Source organism: Sorex fumeus, unplaced genomic scaffold (genome assembly GCF_029834395.1).
Source record: "Sorex fumeus unplaced genomic scaffold, SorFum_2.1 ptg000033l, whole genome shotgun sequence".
Classification (NCBI taxonomy): Eukaryota; Metazoa; Chordata; class Mammalia; order Eulipotyphla; family Soricidae; genus Sorex; species Sorex fumeus.
In genome coordinates, this window is record NW_026606090.1 from 32754158 (window position 1) to 32776748 (window position 22591).

Below are 22591 nucleotides of genomic sequence, written 5' to 3' on the forward strand. Positions count from 1 at the left end.
TCTCTAATTTATAAAACTTTTTCTTTATATTTAACATATTTGAGGCATTCTGTTCAACAAAATCAAAATCAAATAATGTTGGGGAGTTATTTTTATCTCTAATATTTATATCTAAATATTGTGTGAGGTAGAAATAAAATATTTTTGGTGTAGTAATCTATTAGCTCACACCATTTGTAGAAAAGAAACTCCTAATTTCATGCCTGGAACTCGAGTCCAAAATCAGGAGTGCACGTATGTTTAAGTCTATATCTCAACGTTATCTTTCTCAATATTGTATTTCCAACTTCTTTCCTCTTTCTTTCTTTCTTTCTTTCTTTCTTTCTTTCTTTCTTTCTTTCTTTCTTTTTTTCTTTCTTTCTCTCTCTCTCTTTCTCTCGCTCTCTTTCTTTCTTCTTTCTTTCTCGCTTTCTCTTCCTTCCTTCCTTCCTTTCTTTCTTTCTTTCTTTCTTTCTTTCTTTCTTTCTTTCTTTCTTTCTTTTCCTCCCTCCTTCCCTCTCTCTCTCTCCCTTCCTCCCTCCCTCCTTCCCTCCGCCCTTCCTTCTTTCCTTCCTTCCTTCCTTCCTTCCTTCCTTCCTTCCTTCCTTCCTTCCCTCCCTCCCTCCCTCCTTCCTTCCCTCCCTCCCTCCCTCCCTCCCTCCCTCCCTCCTTCCTTCCTTCCTTCCTTCCTTCCTTCCTTCCTTCCTTCCTTCTTTCCTTCCTTCCTTCCTTCCTTCTTTCCCTCCTTCCCTCCTCCCCTCCTGCCTTCCTGCCTTCCTTTCTTTTGTTTTTTTTGTTTTGATGCCATGCCTGGTGGTTCTCAGAGCTTACTCCTACCTCTGTGAACTCAGAGATCACTCCTGAAGCTCAGGAACCATATCACTCCTGAGGATTGAACCTGGGTTGGCTGTGTGCAAGGCAGGCACCCTACCCATTGTACTATCACTCTGGCCCCATATGTTAGCTTTAAATATAAAATGATTGTTTTAGGCCTCAACACATTTAAGATTCTCAGTAGAAGGCTTTGGCATTTTGGAGAATCCATATGTGATATCTCGGAGAGTGCCAATCTTTAGGAGGTGGTGACAGCTGTCACCTGATGTAAGCCAAAGGGACAACCTCAATGGAGACAAGAATAATGTCTTCAGCCTCCGTCATATCCTAGAAGCCTTGGGATTCTGGGCTTCCTATGACTTGACCAAACGTCAAAATTCAGGATACATTCCCCATCCTAGTGAAAGTCATAGACTTGAATAACCTGTTCAATCAGGATAACAAAAGGCAACATCAGTCAGCATTTTGTCCTTGTCCTCACATTTACCTGGGTTTTATTCCAGCAAAACACTCCCCTATGCCTTATGTATCAGGAGTTCCTTGATCAGTACTACCTGGATCTGTTTGGCATCCAGGGTGGCAGGTTGGGAAGAAGGAAATATCTTAAAGCAATAAGTGAGACCTTTGAAGTGGAGCTAAGAAAACATTTACTAGGAATGAGCTGTGGGCTGGAGCAATAGCCCAGAGGAAGGGTGTTTGCCTTGCACGTGGCCAACCTGGCCAATCTGGGTTCGATTCCTTCGCCCCTCTTGGAGAGCCTGGCAAGCTACTGAGAGTATCTTACCCGCACGGCAAAGCCTGGCAAGCTCCCCGTGACATACTCAATATGCCAAACACAGTAACAAGTCTCACAATGGAGATGTTACTGGGCCCACTTGAGCAAATGAATGAACAACAGGAGGACAGTGCTACAGTGCAGTGCGGAGCTGTGTTCTAGTCTCTCAAAGCTGGCGGTGGTGTAAGCGAAGAATCATCAAGCCATAGCTAGAAACCCATCAACAGACCCCATTACCCCTTTCTGAATACCTGGAAGCTAAAGGATTTAAGGAGATGGTCAATGGCTAAGAAGTTAATGGTTGTATTCATCTCAGCATAACCACAGTTACTACGTTGTTGAAAAAACTGGAGTGGGGATTAATCTCTTGATAAGGTTCATTAAATCCATTGAAGACATAACAAACTCTGTCTCTCTCTCTCTCTTGGTCTCTTTCTCTCTCTCTCTCTCTGTCTCTCTCTCAATATATAGTATATTTTTATTTAATAAGAAATCCATTATTAGTTTTCATTATGTTTAAGAGGCAATTTTATTGCTCCTTGGGTTCTTTTTCTCACAGTCAATGCCACTGAAATGCTTTAAAAGTCATGCAATTTTCTGTTGAAAGTAGACTATGGACTGAACATGTTTGCCACTCAATGCCTCTTTTGCAGACCACAACACCCAAAAGGAGAGAGAGAACACAGGGGATTGCCCTGCCACAGAGACAGGGGGGATGGGGGGATGGGGGTGGGAGGGATATTATCCATGGTGGTGGAAAATGGGCACTGGTGGAGGGATGGGTATCTGATCATTGTATAATCGAAACCCAAGCACAAAAAATTGTAAATCTACAACTTTAAAAAAAATAAAATAAAGGGGGAAAAAAAAAGCTAAAAAAAAAAAAGTCATGCAATTTTCACCTGAATCAAGATTTTCTCTTTGGTGACAGAATCTTAGCAAATTTACTATAATGTCCCAGTATGTGGTTTTTCTGTTATATTTTTCTTGTTGAGATTTATAGTACTTCTCAAATCTATACATAGGTGTCTCTACATTTTTTGAGGGAATTTATTGGGTAACATGTTTTATCACAGTATCACTTGTATCACTTGTCGTCCCGTTGTTCATTGATTTGCTCGAGCGGGCACCAGTAATGTCTCCATTCATCCCTGTCTTGTGCTAGTGTAGTCCAGAGGCATATTGGGGACTCTTTAGGAGTCAAGGGAATGAGACCAGTTATTGTTAACTGTTTTTGGCATATCGAATACATCACAGGTAGCTTGCCAGGCTCTGCTGTGCGGACGGGATGCTCTCAGTAGCTTGCCGAGCTCTCTGAGAGGGAGAAACTGCATCACTCTCTTCTGGGAGCTTTGTTTTATAGTCTCTGGATCTTGGCCGTTGGTGAGATTACATGGCGCCAGAGGCAGTTTGTGGGTGTGACTGCCAAGATACTGGAAAACTGGGGAGCTGGGAGGAGGGGCCCAGTCTCGATCCACGTTTTTTCAAGTATTTTCAAATATTCTTTCTATTTCATTTGTTACCAATTTACATTTTGAGAATCTAGTCACAGACTTATAGAATTTGCATCATCAAATCTCATGATCTTTTCTGTATTTCCAATCCTTATTCTGTTTTTTGTAGCATATCTATTTTCTATTTACACTGTTCTATTAAGTGGCCTAGTCTATCCAGTCTTCTGTTAAAATTATTTTTGTGTTCCCAGTTACATGTTTTTAAATTCTACAATTTACCTTTAAATGTTTTACCATTTATTTATTCATATTCTACATATCATGGCCTCTTTGAGACATTCACTCTAATTTTTTAAACATACTTTATACTATAAATCATTCATGGGCTAGTGCCTTCTTTTCTTCCTATTTATTTTTCATTTACTTATTTAGTTACATTTCTATGAAAATGTTTGTTTTGGCAGCTAGTAGATGTTGGGTCAGAAAAATCTATTTTTTTAGTCAGCGAAGGGCTTTGAAGATGGGCTTCATTCTTTTATGTTCTTTCTCTGGTGGTGGGGTGGGTGGTGCCACCTAGCAGTGCTCATGACTCACTCCTGGCTCTCTCTCTGCTAGAGAATCCCTCCTGTGGAGGCTCAGGGGAAATTAGTCTTGCTTTGGGTCGGCCCGCTCGAGCAAATCGATAAACAATGGGAGGACACTGCTACAGATCGACAGTGCTTGGGTGCCCACAAGAAAGCACTATATCTGCTGTGCTATTTCTTTAGCTCAATGATCTTTATTATTTTGGTTTTGGTTTTGGTTTTTTGCTTGGGGACCACACCCAGTGGTACACAGGGCTTACTCCTGGCCGCACACTTCGGATCACTCCTGGCTGGCCCAAGATACTGTGTATGGTGCCTGGAATCAAACTAAGGTTGGCCACATGAAGGCAAATGCCCTCCCCACTGTCCGATTGTTTGAGCTCGCTCCAGGCTTTCTACTGGATGAATCCTTGTTTCCGGATTTATCAAGGCTAGTGTTTACCCTCTTGGGTTACAGCAGAAAACCAGAATTATTTCTATAGTTGGTAGACCTTGAGTTCTAATTATTGCCCTTGGTCAGTAAAACTGCTTAAGTTTTTGCTTATTCTTATTATTGGGCTGCTGCCTTTTCTTCTCCTTCATGTCTATTTGTGCTTGCAAATTGCCAAAAGTTTTATACGTTGTGTATATTATAAGTATTGGCCCTTTCATTTTTTTAGGACCTTCCAGTCTTTACTTGCCAAAGTCATTTTCCAATACCTGGAGTAATAGCACAGTGGGTAGGGCATTTGCTTTGCATGCAGTCGACTGGGGTTCGATCCTCCCCCCTCTCGGAGAGCCTGGCAAGCTACCGTGAAGTATTTGATATGCCAAAAATAGTAACAACAAGTCTCATAAATTTTTGTGAGATGTTACTGGTGCCCGCTCGAGCAAAATTGATGAACAATGGGAGGACAGTGCAGTGCACTGTCTTTATTCGCTCTCTAAGAGATGTGTGACACTTCTTGTGTCTTAGTTTGGGAATTTCTCTGCTACAAGCTCATCTGCTATCAGCAGAAATATAAACTCTTTCCATGAAAAAAGCTTTTTTTGGTATTTGGGCCATACCCAGCAAAGCTGAGGGCTTTCTTTTGACTCTGTACTCAAGAATCTCTCCTGGAGAAGCTTTAGAATCATGTGACACTTTGAGATATCTATCTATCAATCTATCATCTATCTATCTATCTATCTATCTGTCTATATTTATGTATAACCTATTACTCAGAGAATAATGGACACCTCTGAGATATTTTATAACCAATTAAATCCAGTTGCCAAATGGGAATTGTGAGTAAGATAACTCACAAAGCCTTTAAACCCACGCATATAAAAAAAAGTTTCTCATCTTTAACCCCTATTTTTTTGTTTTTTTTTTCTTTTTTTTTAATTTATTTTTTATTTTTAGTGAAACACCATGAGGTACAGTTGTAGATTTACAATTTTTTGTGCTTGGGTTTCAATTATACAATGATCAAATACCCAGCCCTCCACCAGTGCCCATTTTCCACCACCACGGGTCCCAGTATCCCTCTGACCCACCATCCCCCCCATCCCACCCTGCCTCTGTGGCAGGGCATTCACTTTTGTTCTCTCTCTCCTTCTGGGTGTTGTGGTCTGCAAAGGAGGCTTTGAGTGGCAAACATGTTCAGTCCATAGTCTACTTTCGACATGCATCTCCCCTCCTGGGAGGATCCTCCAAACACCCTTTATTTGGTGCTCCCTTCTCTAGCTGAGCTGCCCTTTCCCCTAGAATGCCTGGCTGGCCTCTAAGCTATGGAGTAATCCTCCTTAACCCCTATTTTTAATAAATGCCAACTCATTCTCCTTTATTCCATACCTCAGTGAATAATACTATATCTTCCCAGCTACCAAATACTAAGCATTAGTCCATAAGCTTATCCTGTCTTTCTCACCACCCTGTCCTCTCTGAACCTCCCCAAGAACTGCCCATTTTTTCTGGATGTCATTCATTTCCCCCATTCTCTTGTGACTATTTTCCTTCCTTAATTTTGTCTTCTTTTAGTTAAGTGCATGAGTAATTTTCACATTTATTCCAAGTCATCTTTAAAAAATAGATAAAAGCTCTTGCCACTTCCTTGCTTAAAAGTCTTCAGTGATTCTCCATGATCTGTGACCAACTTCTAAATGCTTTACCATAGCATTTATACCATGTAAAATAGCAATTAAATAAACACTTTTTAAAAATCTTGTTAAACTGATAAGAAAGGATACTACACTTGATCTTAGCCAAAAGGCCGAGAAGGGAGCACCAAATAAAGGGTGTTGGGAGGATCCTCCCAATGGGAGAAGCATGCTGAAAGTAGACTATAGACCAAACATGATTGCTATTCAATGTTTCTTTTGCAAACCACAACACCCAAAAGGAGAGAGAGAACAGAGGGGAATGCCCTGCCACAGAGACAGGGTGGGATGGGGGGATGGGGGGTGGGAGGGATACTGGGATCCGTGGTCTTGGGAAATGGGCACTGGTGGAAGGATGGCTATTTGATCATTGTATGATTGAAACCCAAACACAAAAATTTGTAAGTCTACAACTGTACCTCATGGTGTCTCACTAATAAAAATTTTTTAAAAATAAAAAAGCAGTAAGAGAAAATTAAACTCAAGTATAAAATAAAAAAAATCTTGTTAAATATTCTGGCATGAAAATAAGGAAACCAACAATGAGAGAACTAAAAATTAGTCTTCTAAAAATGAAAATTAAATTTATAAGAGTGAATTTTGTTTTAAAAAAAGAGTGATTTTTTTTACAAAAACAGGCACAGAATGTGGAAAAACAAAACAGTCAGATTGAAAATATAATAAAGTAAACAAAGAATTTCTGTAAAGATCAGAAGTAGCAAATTCACTGCAGGCAACAATCAGAAGTCAGACACCAAGGGTCAGGGAGATTGCTTGCAAGTGTTAATTAGTGCAAAGTGTCCAAACACAATAACTGACCCTATATTCTCAAAGAAAAACCTCTAGGATACTCTAGAATTCTAAATGGGACAAGCATTTATAATGCCTTTAAAGAGGAGGGCCAGGGGCTGGATGGGTAGTAAGTACAGCAGGGAAGACACTTGCCTTGCATGATTGAACAAGGGTTCAATCTCATCGTCACAGATGGTCCTCTAAAGCCCACTCAAAGTGATCCCTGAGCAGTAAGCCAGGAGTAAGATCTGAGCATGGTGAGATATGCCCTCACCCCACCCCAATTAAATAAAAAGATGGACCAGAGATACAGAAGAGAGATTAAGGCATTGAATTGCATGGAGGCAGTCTTTCACATCCGGTGACTGTCATCATAGCTGGAAGTGACACAGACCAGGATTAGCCCTCATCACTAACAGGTATGGCTCAGTTCCCCCCCCCTTCCCATTGTTTTCTTAAATATACAGGATAAGACACTAAGTTGATCTTTTCCCTCGCATAAATTCTACTGAAGTAAAATCACAGTGACCAGACGCAGCCGTTAATAGAACTGAAGCAGCCGCCCAGACCACGGTCCCTTCTGACCTTGAACCCTTTATCCACAGGCTGACTTTCTGTGGATAAAGGCCACCTACCAGATAATCACAGTGCTGCCAGCGCCTGGGCAGAAGTCTTGGTGCCAGGGAGGAATCACAGCATTGCAGATAGCTAATAAATCAAGCTGTACTTCCCAAGGTCCTCACTCTATTTTTCTGCAGGATTTTTTGGAGCTGATTCTGTAAATTAATGTCACTCTGCTTTCACATATAACATTCCTTTCTGTAGAGTTCACCCCTGCAACATTTGCGTGCGCGAAGGCACTGCCTTTTTCACTCCCTTCCAAGAGGAATTATTGATTGTGGTGTCTTAATTATTCCCCACACCTCCTCCTGGATAGCACCTCCGGTGACATCATTAGTCTCTGTGAGAATCCCTGCCTGCATTAACCTAATGAGAAAGTGCCAGTTAAAACAAATTTGTCAAATCTTAGCCTCTTTATTGAGGAAATAAAATTGGAACATCCATTAAATATGTTGTTGTATGTGCATAGATAGTAACCTTTTCAAAGTTTGCTTTCCATTAATATTAGATAACCTTTTGGGTGGCACATTTCACAACACAGATGTGCGTAACTTGTCCCATCTGTCAAATTTGTAGAAAATCTGCAGCATGTTTGCCTACTCCTCTTCTCGTGCAAGGAGATTTATTTATAGACAGCCCGGCAGGATGTGGAGGTGAGGAATGGGAGACGGAGCCCCGTGTCTTGGAGCAACTAGCAGTAGCGTGGAAAGGCCAGTGAAGGTGAGAAAAAGAAACTGTCTCTAGAGTGCAGGGAGAGCTTTATTCCTTTAAAATTCAACCAGTAGCCAACTTCCTAAATAAATATGTGTGTGTGTGTGTGTGTACATATATATACACACACATATGTATATATACATATATATGTCTATGTGTGTGTGTCTGTAATTATTTTGAATAGTACCATTTTGGGATATGCTTACAAGATAGGTTCCATGCAGGAGCTAAATATAGATCATTGTCCATAGGTATCTAATTGCCTTTTTTAATTTAAAAATTGTATCCTTATTGTTTATGCTTTGGAGATATATCTGGCTGTGTTCAGGGTTGACTCTTGGCTCTGTGAACAGGGATCACTCATGTCAGGGCTGAGGGAACCAAGAAGGGTTCCAAGAATCAGACCCATGCCAACTTTGTGCAGGCAAGCACCGTACCCACTGCACTCTCTCCAGCCCCAACATTTGGCTATTACTTTAACTTTAAAATATTGTTTTATTTTTTGACTCACTGATTTGTATTGAATTTAGATGTTGCCCATTTTATATTTTCTTAAAGATTTTTTTTTGTTCTAGAAATTTCCACTGTCAGCACATTCATGTCTATATTATTAGGAATATTAAAATTAATTTAATATTTAAACTGGTCCAGAGTAAACAAGTTCATAGGCTTTCACTGACACTTTGTGGCAATGGGTGGAACTACAGTATATTTTAAAGTTTTCTTACCTTTATCATTTTAAACTGTATATAATAATAAATTCATAATATTAAACTAGATAGAAATCAAGAAATTTATCAACTTACATACATGAACATACATATATTAATTTAATAGCCAAGAATTGATTTTTCTCCACAGTGGTATCAAACTTACAACATAACTTGCTAGAAAAACATTGTGTTTCTCAGAAAATAAAACTATATAAAATTCCACTAATATATTGGAGTTACAGTATTTTTTAATAATTGCATATCATCCCCCTGTACCCCCAGGAGTGAATGATCCCTGAGCACAGAGCCAGGAGTAGTTCCTGAGCACTACCAGCTGTGCACCCCCCAAAAGAGTCATAAACAGAGTAATGATAGGCAGGAGTGATAGTACAGTGGATAGGGCACTTGTCTTGCACACAGACAACCTGGGTTTAATCCTTAGCACCCCAAATGGTCGCCGGAGCCCCACCAGGAGGGATCCCTGCACTCAGAGCCAGGAGTAAGCCCTAAGCACCATTTGGTGTGGGTAAAAAAACAAACAAGAAAAAAAAGAAAGACCATCAACTGGGCTGGAGCGATAGCACAGTGGTAGGGTGTTTGCCTTGTGCGGCCGGCCTGGCTGAGCCAGGTTCGATTCCTCCGCCCCTCTCGGAGAGCCCGGCAAGCTACCGAGAGTATCTCGCCCGCACGGCAGAGCCTGGCAAGCTCCCCATGACGTATTCGATATGCCAAACACAGTAACAACAAAGTCTCCAATGGAGACGTTACTGGGCCCGCTCAAGCATCAACCGGTGTTTTTACTCTGAGCTTCAGGTTTTTGAGGGACATCTTAATGGTCCACAGGCTTCATCTTACTATTTGTATTTTATTCTTGAAAATTGTTTTTCATTATGGTAAAATTTAATGATTTAATTTTGCTGTTTGAACCATTTTAAGCATCCAGTTTAGTCGTGGTATAGATTCACATATTTGGATAATTACAACCACTGTCCCTCTGCTAAAAAATCTTGCAAAACTGAAACCCTGTTTTCTTTTGGGCAAGAAACATTCTTTCCTTCATCTGACTGCTACGTTTTAGCTAAAGGACTCCCAAAAGCTCATCCGAATTAAGAGTATGGAGAGCAGATAATCAAGAAAATAATTGGTGAACTACTAAATTCTCTATCCGCTGTCAAATTTTAAATGGATGAAGAGAATAAATGCTATATTCAGCCATTGAAGTGTTTACTGATTGATCAAGATACCGTACCAAGGATGTTTTTTAAAAATGTTTGGGGATCACACCCGGCGATGCACAGGGGTTACTCCTGGCTCTGCACTCAGGAATTACCCCTGGTGGTGCTTGGGGGACCATATGGGATGCTGGGGATGGAACCCGGGTGACTCATGCAAGGCAAACGCCCTACCCGCTGTGCTATCACTCCAGCCCCCAAGAATGTTTTCAGACAAATAAGTCTCAGGCATGTTTACCTATTGCAAAGTGACATCTAGATGGTGTTTGTGTTAGAAGCAAACCTATAGAAATTGAATAGAGTATGACAAAGACAAAAAGTAGGCTCAAAATCAAAATGCAGTCAAATCTTTTTACTAGTTGGGAAATTTTTAAAAAGACATACAAATACCCATGATGATCAAAATACGTTTAGAACAAATTAATGACTAGGGAAGCTGTGTTGCACAACCTTTTTTTTTTCCCTTTATCTTCTTTTGATTTTGGAATTCCACCCGGCAGTGCTCAGGGCTTCCCCTGCTCTGTGTACAGGGATAGCTACTTAGGAGAGATTTTGGAAAGTAAACTTTTGCTTAGTTGATGTTGGATGGTTTTAGAAACAGAATTTAATTAATTGAAAGGGAACTGAAATGGAGTACAAACATAAACAATCACATGCAGTGATATGTCAAGTCTTATTTGGGGGGAAGGCTCTACCTAGCAGTGCTCAGGGCTACAGGGGTCACCTCCAGATGCCAACCAGGCTGGTGGGACCTGAACAGATGAAGTGCTGGGGAACTCCAAGAGCTCCCTGACCCTACTTCGGAACTCATAGGACCACACCCAGAGGTGCTTGAGAAAGCACGAGAAGCGGGGATGGGGGGGATGGGGGGTGGGAGGGATGCTGGGACCCGTGGTGGTGGAAAATGGGCACTGCTGAAGGGATGGGTATTTGATCATTGTATAAGTGAAACCCAAGCACAAAAATGTGTAAGTCTACAACTGTACCTCATGGTGTCTCACTATTAAAAAATTTTTTTAAATAAATAAATAAATAAAACAGGCTGGACCCACGCGCCCATACGGACTGCATTGTACTGACTCGAGTCTCATGGTTCTGAGAATTTAGAGGGTCTCCATGCAAAACACAGGGAGAAAATACAACTAGAACTCAGTGGTAGAGAAGCCATCTGAGAATATGGGGCTTAATCCGGAAAGAGTGGTTGCTGAAAATGGAAGTTCATATAACTGGAATGAACGGGATGGATGGAAAGGCCAGAGAGAAGTAAACCCAGGCTAGCTGCAGGTGAGCGGTGTAGAGGGCAGTGCCAGACCCCTACAAATGGTCATCACAGCTGGACTGCAGGTATCTGTAATAGGAATAGGAAGAAAATCACAGATTTAAAATATATTTGAAGAAGTTCAAGCAAAGTAATGAAAAATTTACTTTGAAATACTTTGGGGGAAAAATAACACAGGGTATTTGTTATACTTCAAGACGTATAAAGTTCAGAATGAGAATATAAGAAAAGATGTTAACTAACTGTGTACGTTTGATATATTAGGAGAGGGTGGCATTCACTTTGTATCTTTAATACTTTGGAAGAGGGAATGGCAAATGAATGCTTTATCAACAGAAACTGATGTGATAGGCATCTGAAACTATTCACAGTTCTTGGTGTTTCATTTTCTGCAACATTTTCATGATGAGGAGACCAGGTGGTTGGAAGCCAGAGTTGTCTAGTGTCACCTTGGGGTGACCTAGTGATCTTTAGCCCCCGGATTTGAAGTTTGGGAAAACAAGCACAGCCATTACCATTACCATTTAAAATGCATAGTTACATGGACTGGAGCACATGCTTTGCAGGCATGGGACCCGGATTTGATTCCTGGTACCAATGGCTCCCCTGAGCACTGCCAGGAGTGGCCCCAGAAATTCCATTCAAAATACTGAGTCCAGAGTTGACATTCTATACTTTCTTTCCTTGGCCTTTGGGCCACAGCTGATGGTCACTTGGAGGTCACTCAGAGCACTGCGTTCGAGAGGCTGTGGTGGTTCCAGGGGCCCCTGGAGTGCCCGAATCAAACCCAGGCCTCTGCAAGCAAAGCATGTGCTCATCACTTTGAGCTATACATCAGTGCCAATAAAATCTTTTTAATTAATTTTATCTAACAAAAACTCAAATTTATCCAATTGTCCCAGCAATATATATATATATATATACATATATATATATATATATCAGGGATTAAGACCAAGTTTCATGCACACAAGGCACAGACTTCTGTGTTTGCTTTTTCATCCTGAGATTCAAAGGCATAAGTTTAATTTAACATCTAAACAAGGGAATTGTTTCTAGTTATACACAGGTGATGTTAAAAGATATTTTTCCATTGAGCAACCTGAAACTTTTAGGGTTTTTGATAGAGAGAAACTAACCAAGGCTAACTTTCTGTTCTCTGCTGCCTTGATTACACAGCATCTGGAAACGTGTATTCAGTTACAGATGCCTTATTTAGTGCCATTACTTCCAATGTGGAATGATTTCTGAATAGAGAGATAGGGTAATAGAGGGGTGTGATTTGTAAAATTCTTCAGTTGCACATGAATGTTCATTCTGGAGATATTTAGTCTAGCTAAGCAAAGATTTGGGGAAGATTACAGATGTGGTCTTTATTTCAATAAGTACTGGTATAAGTGATATCATGCCACACATATAAGGTCCCAATGCGCAGTGTCTCCAAATTTAATGTGATTTAGACAGATTGATTAAAAATACAGATCATTTAGACAGGTCCATATTGTCTTAGAGTGGGCCTCTAATTCAGCATGACCGTTGTTCTTAGGAGATGATCATGTCAAAATAGAGATAGAGAATTGGTATTCAATAGTGAGGACAGGATTTGGGGTTATTCCATTGCAAGTCAGGGATGTTAGAGACTGCTGAAAAATCGTCAACCACTGGAAATAAGGAAGGAATGACTTTCTGGCAGCTTCTAGATATCAGGGCTATCACTCAGGACTGCTGATTTGTGCAGAGAGATATAAAATGACAGAGAAGAAGTTTCAAACCCAATGGAACTTACTCTTCTGGATAGAAACCCTTCACTGAGTTTCACTGAGTTGTCTGCCTGTTTTTCCTTCCCTGTTTCTCCTTTTTTTAAAAAAAAGGGAATAGCTATTCTATGCTTCTCCCACCATTTCATACCAGAAGTATACAGCTGCCTTCTAAGTTTTGCTGGATTATAGAGAATTATGTCCTGGAAAGAACATACCCTAGATTATACCCAAATTTAAAGACAGTTTTTGTATTTACAGTTAATATTGGAATAGATTAAGAATTGAGATGTTGTCGGTCTGGAAAGATAGTACAGAGGATAGGGCACTTGTCTTGCATGCAGTCGACCTGGGTTCAACCCAGCATCCACCGAGCACCACCAGGAGTAACACTTCCAAGAATTACCTGCGAGCACTGAGCACTGCTAAGGGTGGTCCCCTACCCCTTTCCCTAAAAAATGTACTGAAGTACTAACCTCCACACCTCATAATATTTGGAAGCAGAGTGCTTGTAGGTATAATTATTTGAATCATGGTGCTGGAATAGTGTGGACTGCTAATCTCCTACCACTGTTTCTCTAGTTGAAGAGATTCATCTGAAGACAAACCCAGAGAAAGGCATTTGATGAGGAAGGCAGAAACCAGAGCTAAATAACTGAGAGAGAAGAGAGCAAATATTGGGAGCAAACTACTGGAAGAAAGGGCGGGGACGGGAGGAATGCACTGCAGTCCTCAGAGTCCCAGCCCTGCTGACACCTTTAGTTTGGACTTCTAGACGCTGGATCTGTGGAACAATCAATTTATATTGTTTTGATATATTCAGTGAATGACAGTTACAGGAAACCAAGTAGGCACGATGTAGAAAAATAGTCAAGTTCTTTCGGTTCTAGGGAGGGAAATTAGAACAAATGATTGGAACAAAAAGGAAGTGAAAATCAACACACCATGAACAAGAAATGACGGGTAGTTAGCACAACCACATTTGTTTCCGTTCGTTTCCAATCGCTTTCCCAGTGGTGTTTTATCCTTAAAGATGCCTTTAGCTTCCATGTCATGACGGTTTCAGCCCCCATCTCCCTCCACATACCTTATGGATTCAGGTCTGATGCTGAGGTCTTTAACCCATTTTGATCTGAATTTTGTGCCTGAAGTTAGACAGAGGTCTGAGTTCATCTTTTTGTATGTAGCTGTCTAGTTTTCCCAGCACCACTTGTAGAAGAGGCTTTCCTTGCTCCACTTCGCATTTATTACGTCTTTGTCAAAGGTTAAGTGATCATGCATTTGAGGCCATGTGTCAGGATATTCAACTCTATATCATTGACCTGCAGATCTGTTTCTATTCCAATACTATGCTGTTTTAATTACTACCACTTTGTAGTACAGTTTGAAGGTGGGAAAGGTGATGCCTCCCATCTTTTTCCCAAAGATTGCTTTAGCAATTCATGGGGGTTTATTGTTCCATATGAATTTCAGTAGTGTTTTGTCTATTTCTTAAAAAAAAATGTCATGTGTATGCTTATAGGTGAAACCAATATATATTATGCAGTGAATCTGCATAATCAATCTTTGGGGAGTAAGGCCATTTTGACAATGTTAATCCTCCCAATCCATGAGTAGGAGATGTATCTCCATTTCTTCATATCCTTTTATTTCCTGAAGTAGTATTTTGTAGATTTCTTGATCTCTTTAGTTAAACTAATTCTGAAGTACTTGATTTTCTGAGGCACTATTGTGAACAAAACTTTTTTTCAAATATCTCTTTTTTCTCTTTCATTAATTGTTTGTAGGAAAGCCATATTTTGGGGTATTGATTTTGTAACCTGCCACTTTACTTGGAAACAAAGATAAACAAATGGGATTACATATAACTAAGAAACTACTGTGCCTCAAAATAAATGGTGACAAATATACAGTGAGAGTCCACAGAATGGGAAAAATTATTTACCCAATACCCTTCAGATAAGGAGTTAATATTAAGGATTTATAAGACACTAGTAGAACTTTACAAGAAAAAAACTCCAACCCTGTCAAAAAATGGGGAGAGGAAATGAACAGAAACTTCAAACAAAAAAATACAAATGGAAAAAAGACCCATTAAAAACTGCTCTACATCACTAATAATCAGGGAGATGCAAATAAAAACAATGAGATATCAGCTCACACCACAGAGACTGGCACACAGCCAAAAGAACAAGAACAACCATTGCTATTGTGGATGTGAGGAGGAAAGGACTCTTATTCATTGTTGGTGGAAATACCCACTGGTTCAGCCTTTTAGGAAAATAGAAAAGTAATATGAGAATTCCTCAACAGACTAGAAATTGAACTTCCATATGACCCACCATACCACTTCTGGGAGTATATCCCAGTGGTGCAAAATAACACAGTAGAAAAGGCAAATGCACTTGTATGTTCATTGCAGCACTGTTCTCAATAGCCAGAATCTGGAAACAACCCAAGTGCCTGAGAACAGATGACTAGTGAAAGAAACTTTAGTACATCTACACAGTGAAATACTATGCAGCTGTTAGAAAGGATAAGGTCATGAAATTTGCTTATGAGTTGATGGACAAGGAGAGTGTCATGCTAAGTAAAATGAGTCAGAAAGAGAGGGACAGATATAGAAAGACTGCACTCATTTGTGGAACATAAAATAACATAATATAAGATTAACACCCAATGACAATAGAGACAAGGGTGAGTAGGATTGCTCTATGGTTGGAGGCCTTCCTCATGTGCTGGGGCGAGAAGGCAGATGGGATAGAGAAGGGATCACTAAATCAATGATGGTTGGAGGGACCACTGGGGCTGGGAGATGTGTGCTGAAAGTAGACTAAGGACCAAATATGATGGTCTCTCAGTATCTGTATTGCAAATCATAGTGCCCAAAATTAGATAGAAAGAAGGAAAGTGCCTGCCATAGAACTGGGGGTGGGGTGGAGCGGGGGTGGGAGGGATACTGAGGACATTGGTGATGGGAAAGGTACACTGGTAGAGGAATGGTTGGTCAATCAATCATTACATAATTGAAACTCAATAATTAAAGCTTTGTAACTGTGTCTCATGGTGATTCAATTAAGTAAATAAAAATAAATAAATAAATAAAGCTACCACAAAATAAACTCAAGGGTGTTAGCAAGCTGTGAATCCATTACTATTAAAATTTTTAAAGGAGTGTCACTTCAAAAAGATAGTTCCAGGGACAGAGAGATGCCTCAACAGGATTTAGTGCAGGATTTGCCAACAGAAGCACCAGGTATGATCCCTGGCACCTTAAGGGATGTGACCCATGGGTGTGATCAGGGGTCTCTGGGTGTGAGCCTCACTCCAAAAAAGTTATTTACATGATAATTTTCATTTTAGCATCATTTACAATAGTTAAAATATGGAAGCAACTGAAACTGGTAGATTTAGAGGCCATCAATAGACGAATGTTAAATAAGGTTGGTATATGAAGTGGGGAGATGACACAAGAGGCTGGGCTACATGATTTGCTTCTGGGAGACCCAGAATCAATCAAGGTACCACATGGTGCTCCAAGCACCCCAGAAACACACACACAGATATGACACATCTGTACAGTGGAATATTATAGAACTATGAAAAGATAAAATATTGCTGTTGGCAAAAAAATAGAAGCTCAAAGAAAATATGTGAAACCAAATAAATCAAGGGAAAATAAGTTTTGTACAATTCCTTCTATGTATGCAATATATGGGATTACACCTGGCGCCGTGTAATCCCATCAAGGGCCAAGACTCAGAGACTATAAAAACCAGCTCCCGGAAGAAGAACAGTGTAGTCTCCTGCCCCCGCGCCTGTCTGTCCTCGCCGCTGGGGCCCCTTGGAGGGGAGTGGGTTGAGCTTTCCTCCCTGCCCCGACCAGGGCTCCAGCAGCCAAAGACCTCCAGGACCAGCCACCACCATGCTGAGACCACTCTCCGCACATGTGAAGGTACTGGCAGAGGGACAAAGTCACGCGGGTTCCGGGGCCGAGATCTCCAAGCCTACTTGGATTTGGGCCGAGCATCCTCCACCCAGATCCTCCAAATTCCAGTAGGCGGGGGTCACACCCACCAACTGGCCGCCTGGCCCCCTGGCATTCGCGGCCACGCAACATCCTATTATGACTTCTTATTATCTCATTCCTACTTTGGACAAACTGACAGGCTACCGAGTGTAGCCTGCCCACACGGCAGAGTCTGGCAAACTCCCCGTGTCGTACCCAATATGCCAAATACCAGTAACAATGATGGGTCTCATTCTCCTAAAGAGCCTTGAATATAATCTCAGGGCTAGGATGAAGGAGACGTTACTGGGGCCTGCTCGAGGCAATCGACGATTAACAGGATGATTTGTGATTTGTTTTGTGATGCAATATATAAATATAAAATTTATGAACGGCTCATAATTAAAAGACAAAGCACCAGACATTGATAATAGAATTAAAGTTACCCGAGGAGTAGGGGAGATAGGATTATGATAATTTGGAGGTATGAGTGAAATATGTTCAAAATAATTAATTGGTTAATCAATTAAACAAGTAACCGGGTGGAATTGGGGTTATATTTCAAAGGCGACACATATGATTTACTTCTAGGAAGTCACTGGGTCTACATAAAAAAGAAACCTGATGTAAATCCATAAAATAAGTAATTCTATAGGTTTGAAATTGAAAGCATGTCAATCACCAGTACATTGAAACACAGCAAAATATATGCACCTCTAGAAATCTACTTACCTTCATTACTAATTAAATAAATGGAGTAAAGCTAAAATCAAACAAAATAGAGAATATATACATCATAAGCATGTGCACATATATAAAATGTAATAGCATAGTCCTTCAAAATTTTTTTGAATTCACAATTTGATAGAGTGGATCAGGAATATTTCAAAGGTGAGTTTTTCCATCAGCTATGCAAGTTAGAATCAATGAGATCTAACTCCAAAAATCTCAAGATCCTATATAAAATTCATTAGAATTTAGCTGCTTTCTTTCCATATTCTGCTTCATCTCAAGGGTAACAGAATTACGAATGGTAGAGAAATTTTTATCCTATCTTGCCAGCAATTTTCCCTTACAAATGTTCCTTAATCTATCTCAGCCCCCCACCCACCATGTTTTAAAAAGGGATTGTAATAATAATCACTTCACAGCGCTCTGATGAAGACTCAGCTGTTTACTTGTCTATATTGCAGCAGAAAAGGGCAGGCACACAGTAACTAATCCGTGTTGGTTGAAAGACATCGGCTTTCCTCTTTAGGCACAAGACATCAACACTTTCTTGCAGTAATTCTCATCCTTCACCTCCCACATATAAATAATTGAGGGTCAACAAAACCCATTTGAATTTTGTCAAGTCTAGCCTTCTTTTCTAGATCCAAAGTTGTAACATTCAAACTCTTTATTAACCAATTCTCCATAAGAAATAAACTATGGTAATGTTTTCATCAGCTCTTGGACTAGATCAGTTTGTGTGTGCGTGCATGTGTGTGCATTTCAATTGTCTGCAATAAATCATAAATATCATTTTCAAATAATAAGGACTACAGTGTACCCTAAAAAAAGACCTCTTTTGACTTTCGGGTTCTTGTGTATTGGAGTTAAAGGCAAATGTAAAGTAGTTTTCCAAATTCCCCAGAGATTTAGGTATTTTATTATATTAGCATCCAATGGTGACTGGAGGGTAATTTCAGCTTCAGGAGTTAGTAAAAGCCTTTTCCAGTAGATTAAACTCTTAATCAATGAAACATAATTGTCAAGAAAAAATCCTCATTCAGTGACTTAGATATAACAAAATGTGCTTTTATCCCTTCACTGTATAAGGTTACTAATCACTGCATCATTTGGGTGCATAGATGACAGCTCTGACAGACTAATGATACCTCAGGCAAATTCATAGTCACATTCAGTAAAGTAACTCCACAATAGCTGAAGGTAGCAGCACTCACACGTATGGAATTCAGAAGCCAGTGATTATGTAACCTTTGGATACACCAGCCTGGGGGGAGGGCAGTGAATCATGGAGAAAACGTGTAAGACAGTACAACTTTGAAACAGGGCAGTGTACTAAAAGTCACTGAGAAAGCCTGGTTCTGAACTGCTGTTTGGTTACAGATGATATTTAGAAGCCATCAAGAACAATAGAGAGGAGAATGGTTTTCTAGAATTTATGAGTGCTTTGTTATAACTTCACGTTATTATTTTTTAACTTTTATTTATTTTTAGTTTGGGGGTCACACCTGGCGATTCTCAGGGGTTAGTCCTGGTTCTGCACTCAGGAATCACTCCAGGAGATGCTCAAGGGACCATTTGGGGTGCTGGGGATGAAACCCGGTAGGCCGCATGCAAGGCAAATGCCTACATGCTTGTACTATCACTCTGGCCCCCTAACTTCTTCATTTTAAATAAAGGCAGACAACCATTGATATGAAAAGACCAAATCCTCCCTGGGCATTTGAGTCGTGGTTTGGTTCTTAAAAGCTATTTGTCCTTAGCCAAGTATCATAAATTCTCAATGTTTCTTTTATCTCATGAATGAATTGCCTTTAAGGGTATTTTCCCTTTATCATTGGATATCATTGAGGTTAAACAATCTAACTCAGTATTTGGTAATGCTTGAGACTAAATAATTGTTGGATTTTGTTTCTAAACATTGTTTAAAATTTGTTGTAATTCATAGGTTTTGTGATTAAAACTTTTTATAAAGAACTTAGGACAGATAAATTGTAGATATTTGGGTGTAGCAAATAGAATGGACGTGACAAGAATCTATCTGGAGACCATCTATTGTATTATTTACATTCTGCTTTCTATCTCCAAGTGCTGATCTCCTCCCAAAGACTTACCTTCTAAAGACTCTTAATTCGTTAATGTTGGGGGAGGAGATTTAATCAAATGAGTTATTGTTCTTTTTCTTTCCAAATTAGTTTGTGTGGCAGTGTGGAAAAATCACCACATGAGGACAGTAACCAACTACTTCATCGTGAACCTCTCTCTGGCCGACGTGCTAGTCACCATCACCTGCCTGCCGGCCACTTTGGTTGTGGACATCACTGAGACCTGGTTCTTCGGACAGTCCCTCTGCAAAGTGATTCCCTATTTACAGGTAATTTTTATTACCGTTTGGGGGTTCAAATATAGAAACTACCAAAAAAAACTTTTTTCAACTACAGTCATGGCTCTCTGGTAAATTAAATAGATCCTAAGAAGGAAACACGATGAAGATACTGGCAAAGTTATGGAAAATAATGCCTGAGACATTTTAGGTAGTAAGTGCTGGGCATAAGTAAGAGAGCAGAGGGCCTGGGGAATGGTTGGGTGGCAGCAGAGCCCACTTTGCAAGTTCGAAGCCATCACTGTGGTCTCCCTTGCTGATACGCAAACAGGACCAGCATTTCTGCTGTTCGGAGCACCTGGCGATAGAACATTCTGTACAATGTGCAGTACAATAGTCAGATGTTTGTCAGTTGCCACAACTAAATTGGGTGACTCTAGTAGTACCAGACCCAGGAGATGTGAACACTGTGGGAATGGAAGCCCTCGTGAGCGCTGGGTGTCAGTACCACAGCATTCCCTGTGAGAATTACAGCTAGATTGGCCACGAACTCTCCAGCTAACGGGATGTCACTGTCACTGTCCTCCCGTTGTTCATCGGTTTGCTCGAGCGGGCCCAGTAACATTGTGAGACTTATAACTGTGTTTGGCATATCAAATATGTCACGGGGAACTTGCCAGGCTTTGCCGTGTGGGCGAGATACTAACGGAATGCTTCTCTAGAAATGCGACTCTGGATGGGCACTTAGTGTGGGCATCACAGACAATTTGGCACCGCTACAACCAAATACGCAGGGACTCAGTTAAGATGTGTGAAAATACCCCTGCTACTATGCCTGGTCATTGCAACAACACAGAAGGGGAACATAAGTAAAATAAAGCAAGAGTCCTCAAGTCATTGTAAAATGGTTCTCAAATCATCCACGTCTTTGATTTCTAATTTTCTATTTCTAAAATAAGGAGTTTACACAAATAATCAATTGAGGTTTTCCAGTGCTGGTAATGAAAAGCTACCTATTTTTTATTGGATCTTTCATTGTACACAGAATTTAAGAGCTGCAGATCAAGGCATCACAGTGAACACGTTTTAATGTAAGTTGTAAACCAAATTTTATGTTTGGAATCTGTTCTACATTCACAGATTATGATTCCCTTCTACACAAAGGGTAGTGATCTTAGTTAATGCTCTCAAATGGTTATTTGGCTAATTTACTTACATTTGTATAAAATCACTTGGTGCTGATTATTCTCTTGAGGATGATAATCATGAATTCAGTCTACTTTCTATAAAATCAGTCATCATTACAGATTTTGTTTTTAGTAGTGAAAGCAGTTTTTCTATGCCATCTCTATACAAAAGATTAAGAACAAATACTTTTAGAAAGAGTAATTTCATGACTAGTACTCTAATATTTCTAAGATCTTTGAAAAAATCCCATACTAATTATCAAAGCCACCTCAAAGATGCATATTCCTTTTAGAAATTTTACAGTGAGTGTCATGGTGGTCTGTCCATATTTACATTCTTAAAACTCTCCTCTCCCACCCCCATCTTTATTTCGACTAGTCACACAGATGGAAATCATATTTGGATTAAAAATATTTTACCACAAGAAGTTAGAGGACAAAGAGCAATTAGAGATTGACTTTCAAAAAAATAAATAATCTTAACATAAGCCTTATACCCTTCACAATGGTTAGCTTAAATTGGATCCAAATATAAAAACATTAGAGTCATAAAAATAAACAGAAGAGAAAAAAAATACATAAACTTTAGCATGTGGTAACTCTTCAGTTGCAACACAAAGACACAATCTTTGAAACACCAAATCAGGTAACAATATGAAGAAACAGGAATAATCAGTAATTTCGAGTGACAAAGCAAAGTAGTATAGTTAGTTTGTAAAGGAGTATTTGGTAGTTTTTTATAAAGTTAAACAGAGTAGCCTCCATATGCTTCAACAATTTTATTTCTTGAGATACATCAAAAGGAATTAAAAACTAATGATCATACTTATACTTACATACGGGTGCTTATGGTGACTTTATTCATAACTGCCTAGAAATGAACAAAATAAACAAGATGGCCTTCAAAAGGTGAGTGGGTAAACAAGTTGAGGCACATCCAGACATAGATTATTATTCATTACTAAAAAAAAAAAAGGAACTATGAAACAATGGAAAGATATAGCAGAACTTTAACTTTGGGCCAGACTAGACAGTGCTCAGGACTTACTCTTGGCTCTGTAAAGCCCAGGGATCACTTCTGGCAGAGCTTAAGAGCTCACTGGGTGCAAGGGATTAAACTCAGGTCAGGGGCATGCAAGACAAGTACCTTATCAGCTATACTATCTCTCTAATCCTCATGGTAGAATTTCAAATGCATCTTATTCAGCTAAATTATGAGAAGTCTATTATTCCAATAATTCTAAAAATGACAAAACTATAGAAAACAATGAAAGTGGTTTTTAGGGGTTGGACGGGATAAAAAGAAAGAGAAAAAGAGGGGTTACGGTAATTTTAACCAATTGCCCAGATGCAAATTATAATATTTGGATGAAATGTGTAGGGAGTATAAATATAATCGCATCATAAAGACTATATATCATTATGAATTTGTCCAAAGAACGTGCAGTACCCTCTGGGTTAGGAAATGGTACAGAAGATGGCATTTGT

The 22591-nt window shown here is 39.8% G+C and overlaps 1 protein-coding gene and 1 pseudogene across 1 annotated transcript in view; one reads left to right on the plus strand and one right to left on the minus strand.

The window, feature by feature from the left end:
- The window catches only part of HCRTR2 (hypocretin receptor 2), a 144965-nt gene that overhangs the window by 81251 nt on the left and 41123 nt on the right, over positions 1-22591 (plus strand). The window contains exon 2 of the mRNA XM_056116798.1: positions 19789-19967. Within this exon, the coding sequence (XP_055972773.1) occupies positions 19789-19967 (179 nt within the window). The remainder of the gene's footprint in view (positions 1-19788; positions 19968-22591) is intronic.
- On the minus strand, positions 5707-5872 carry LOC130026221 (uncharacterized; annotated as a pseudogene).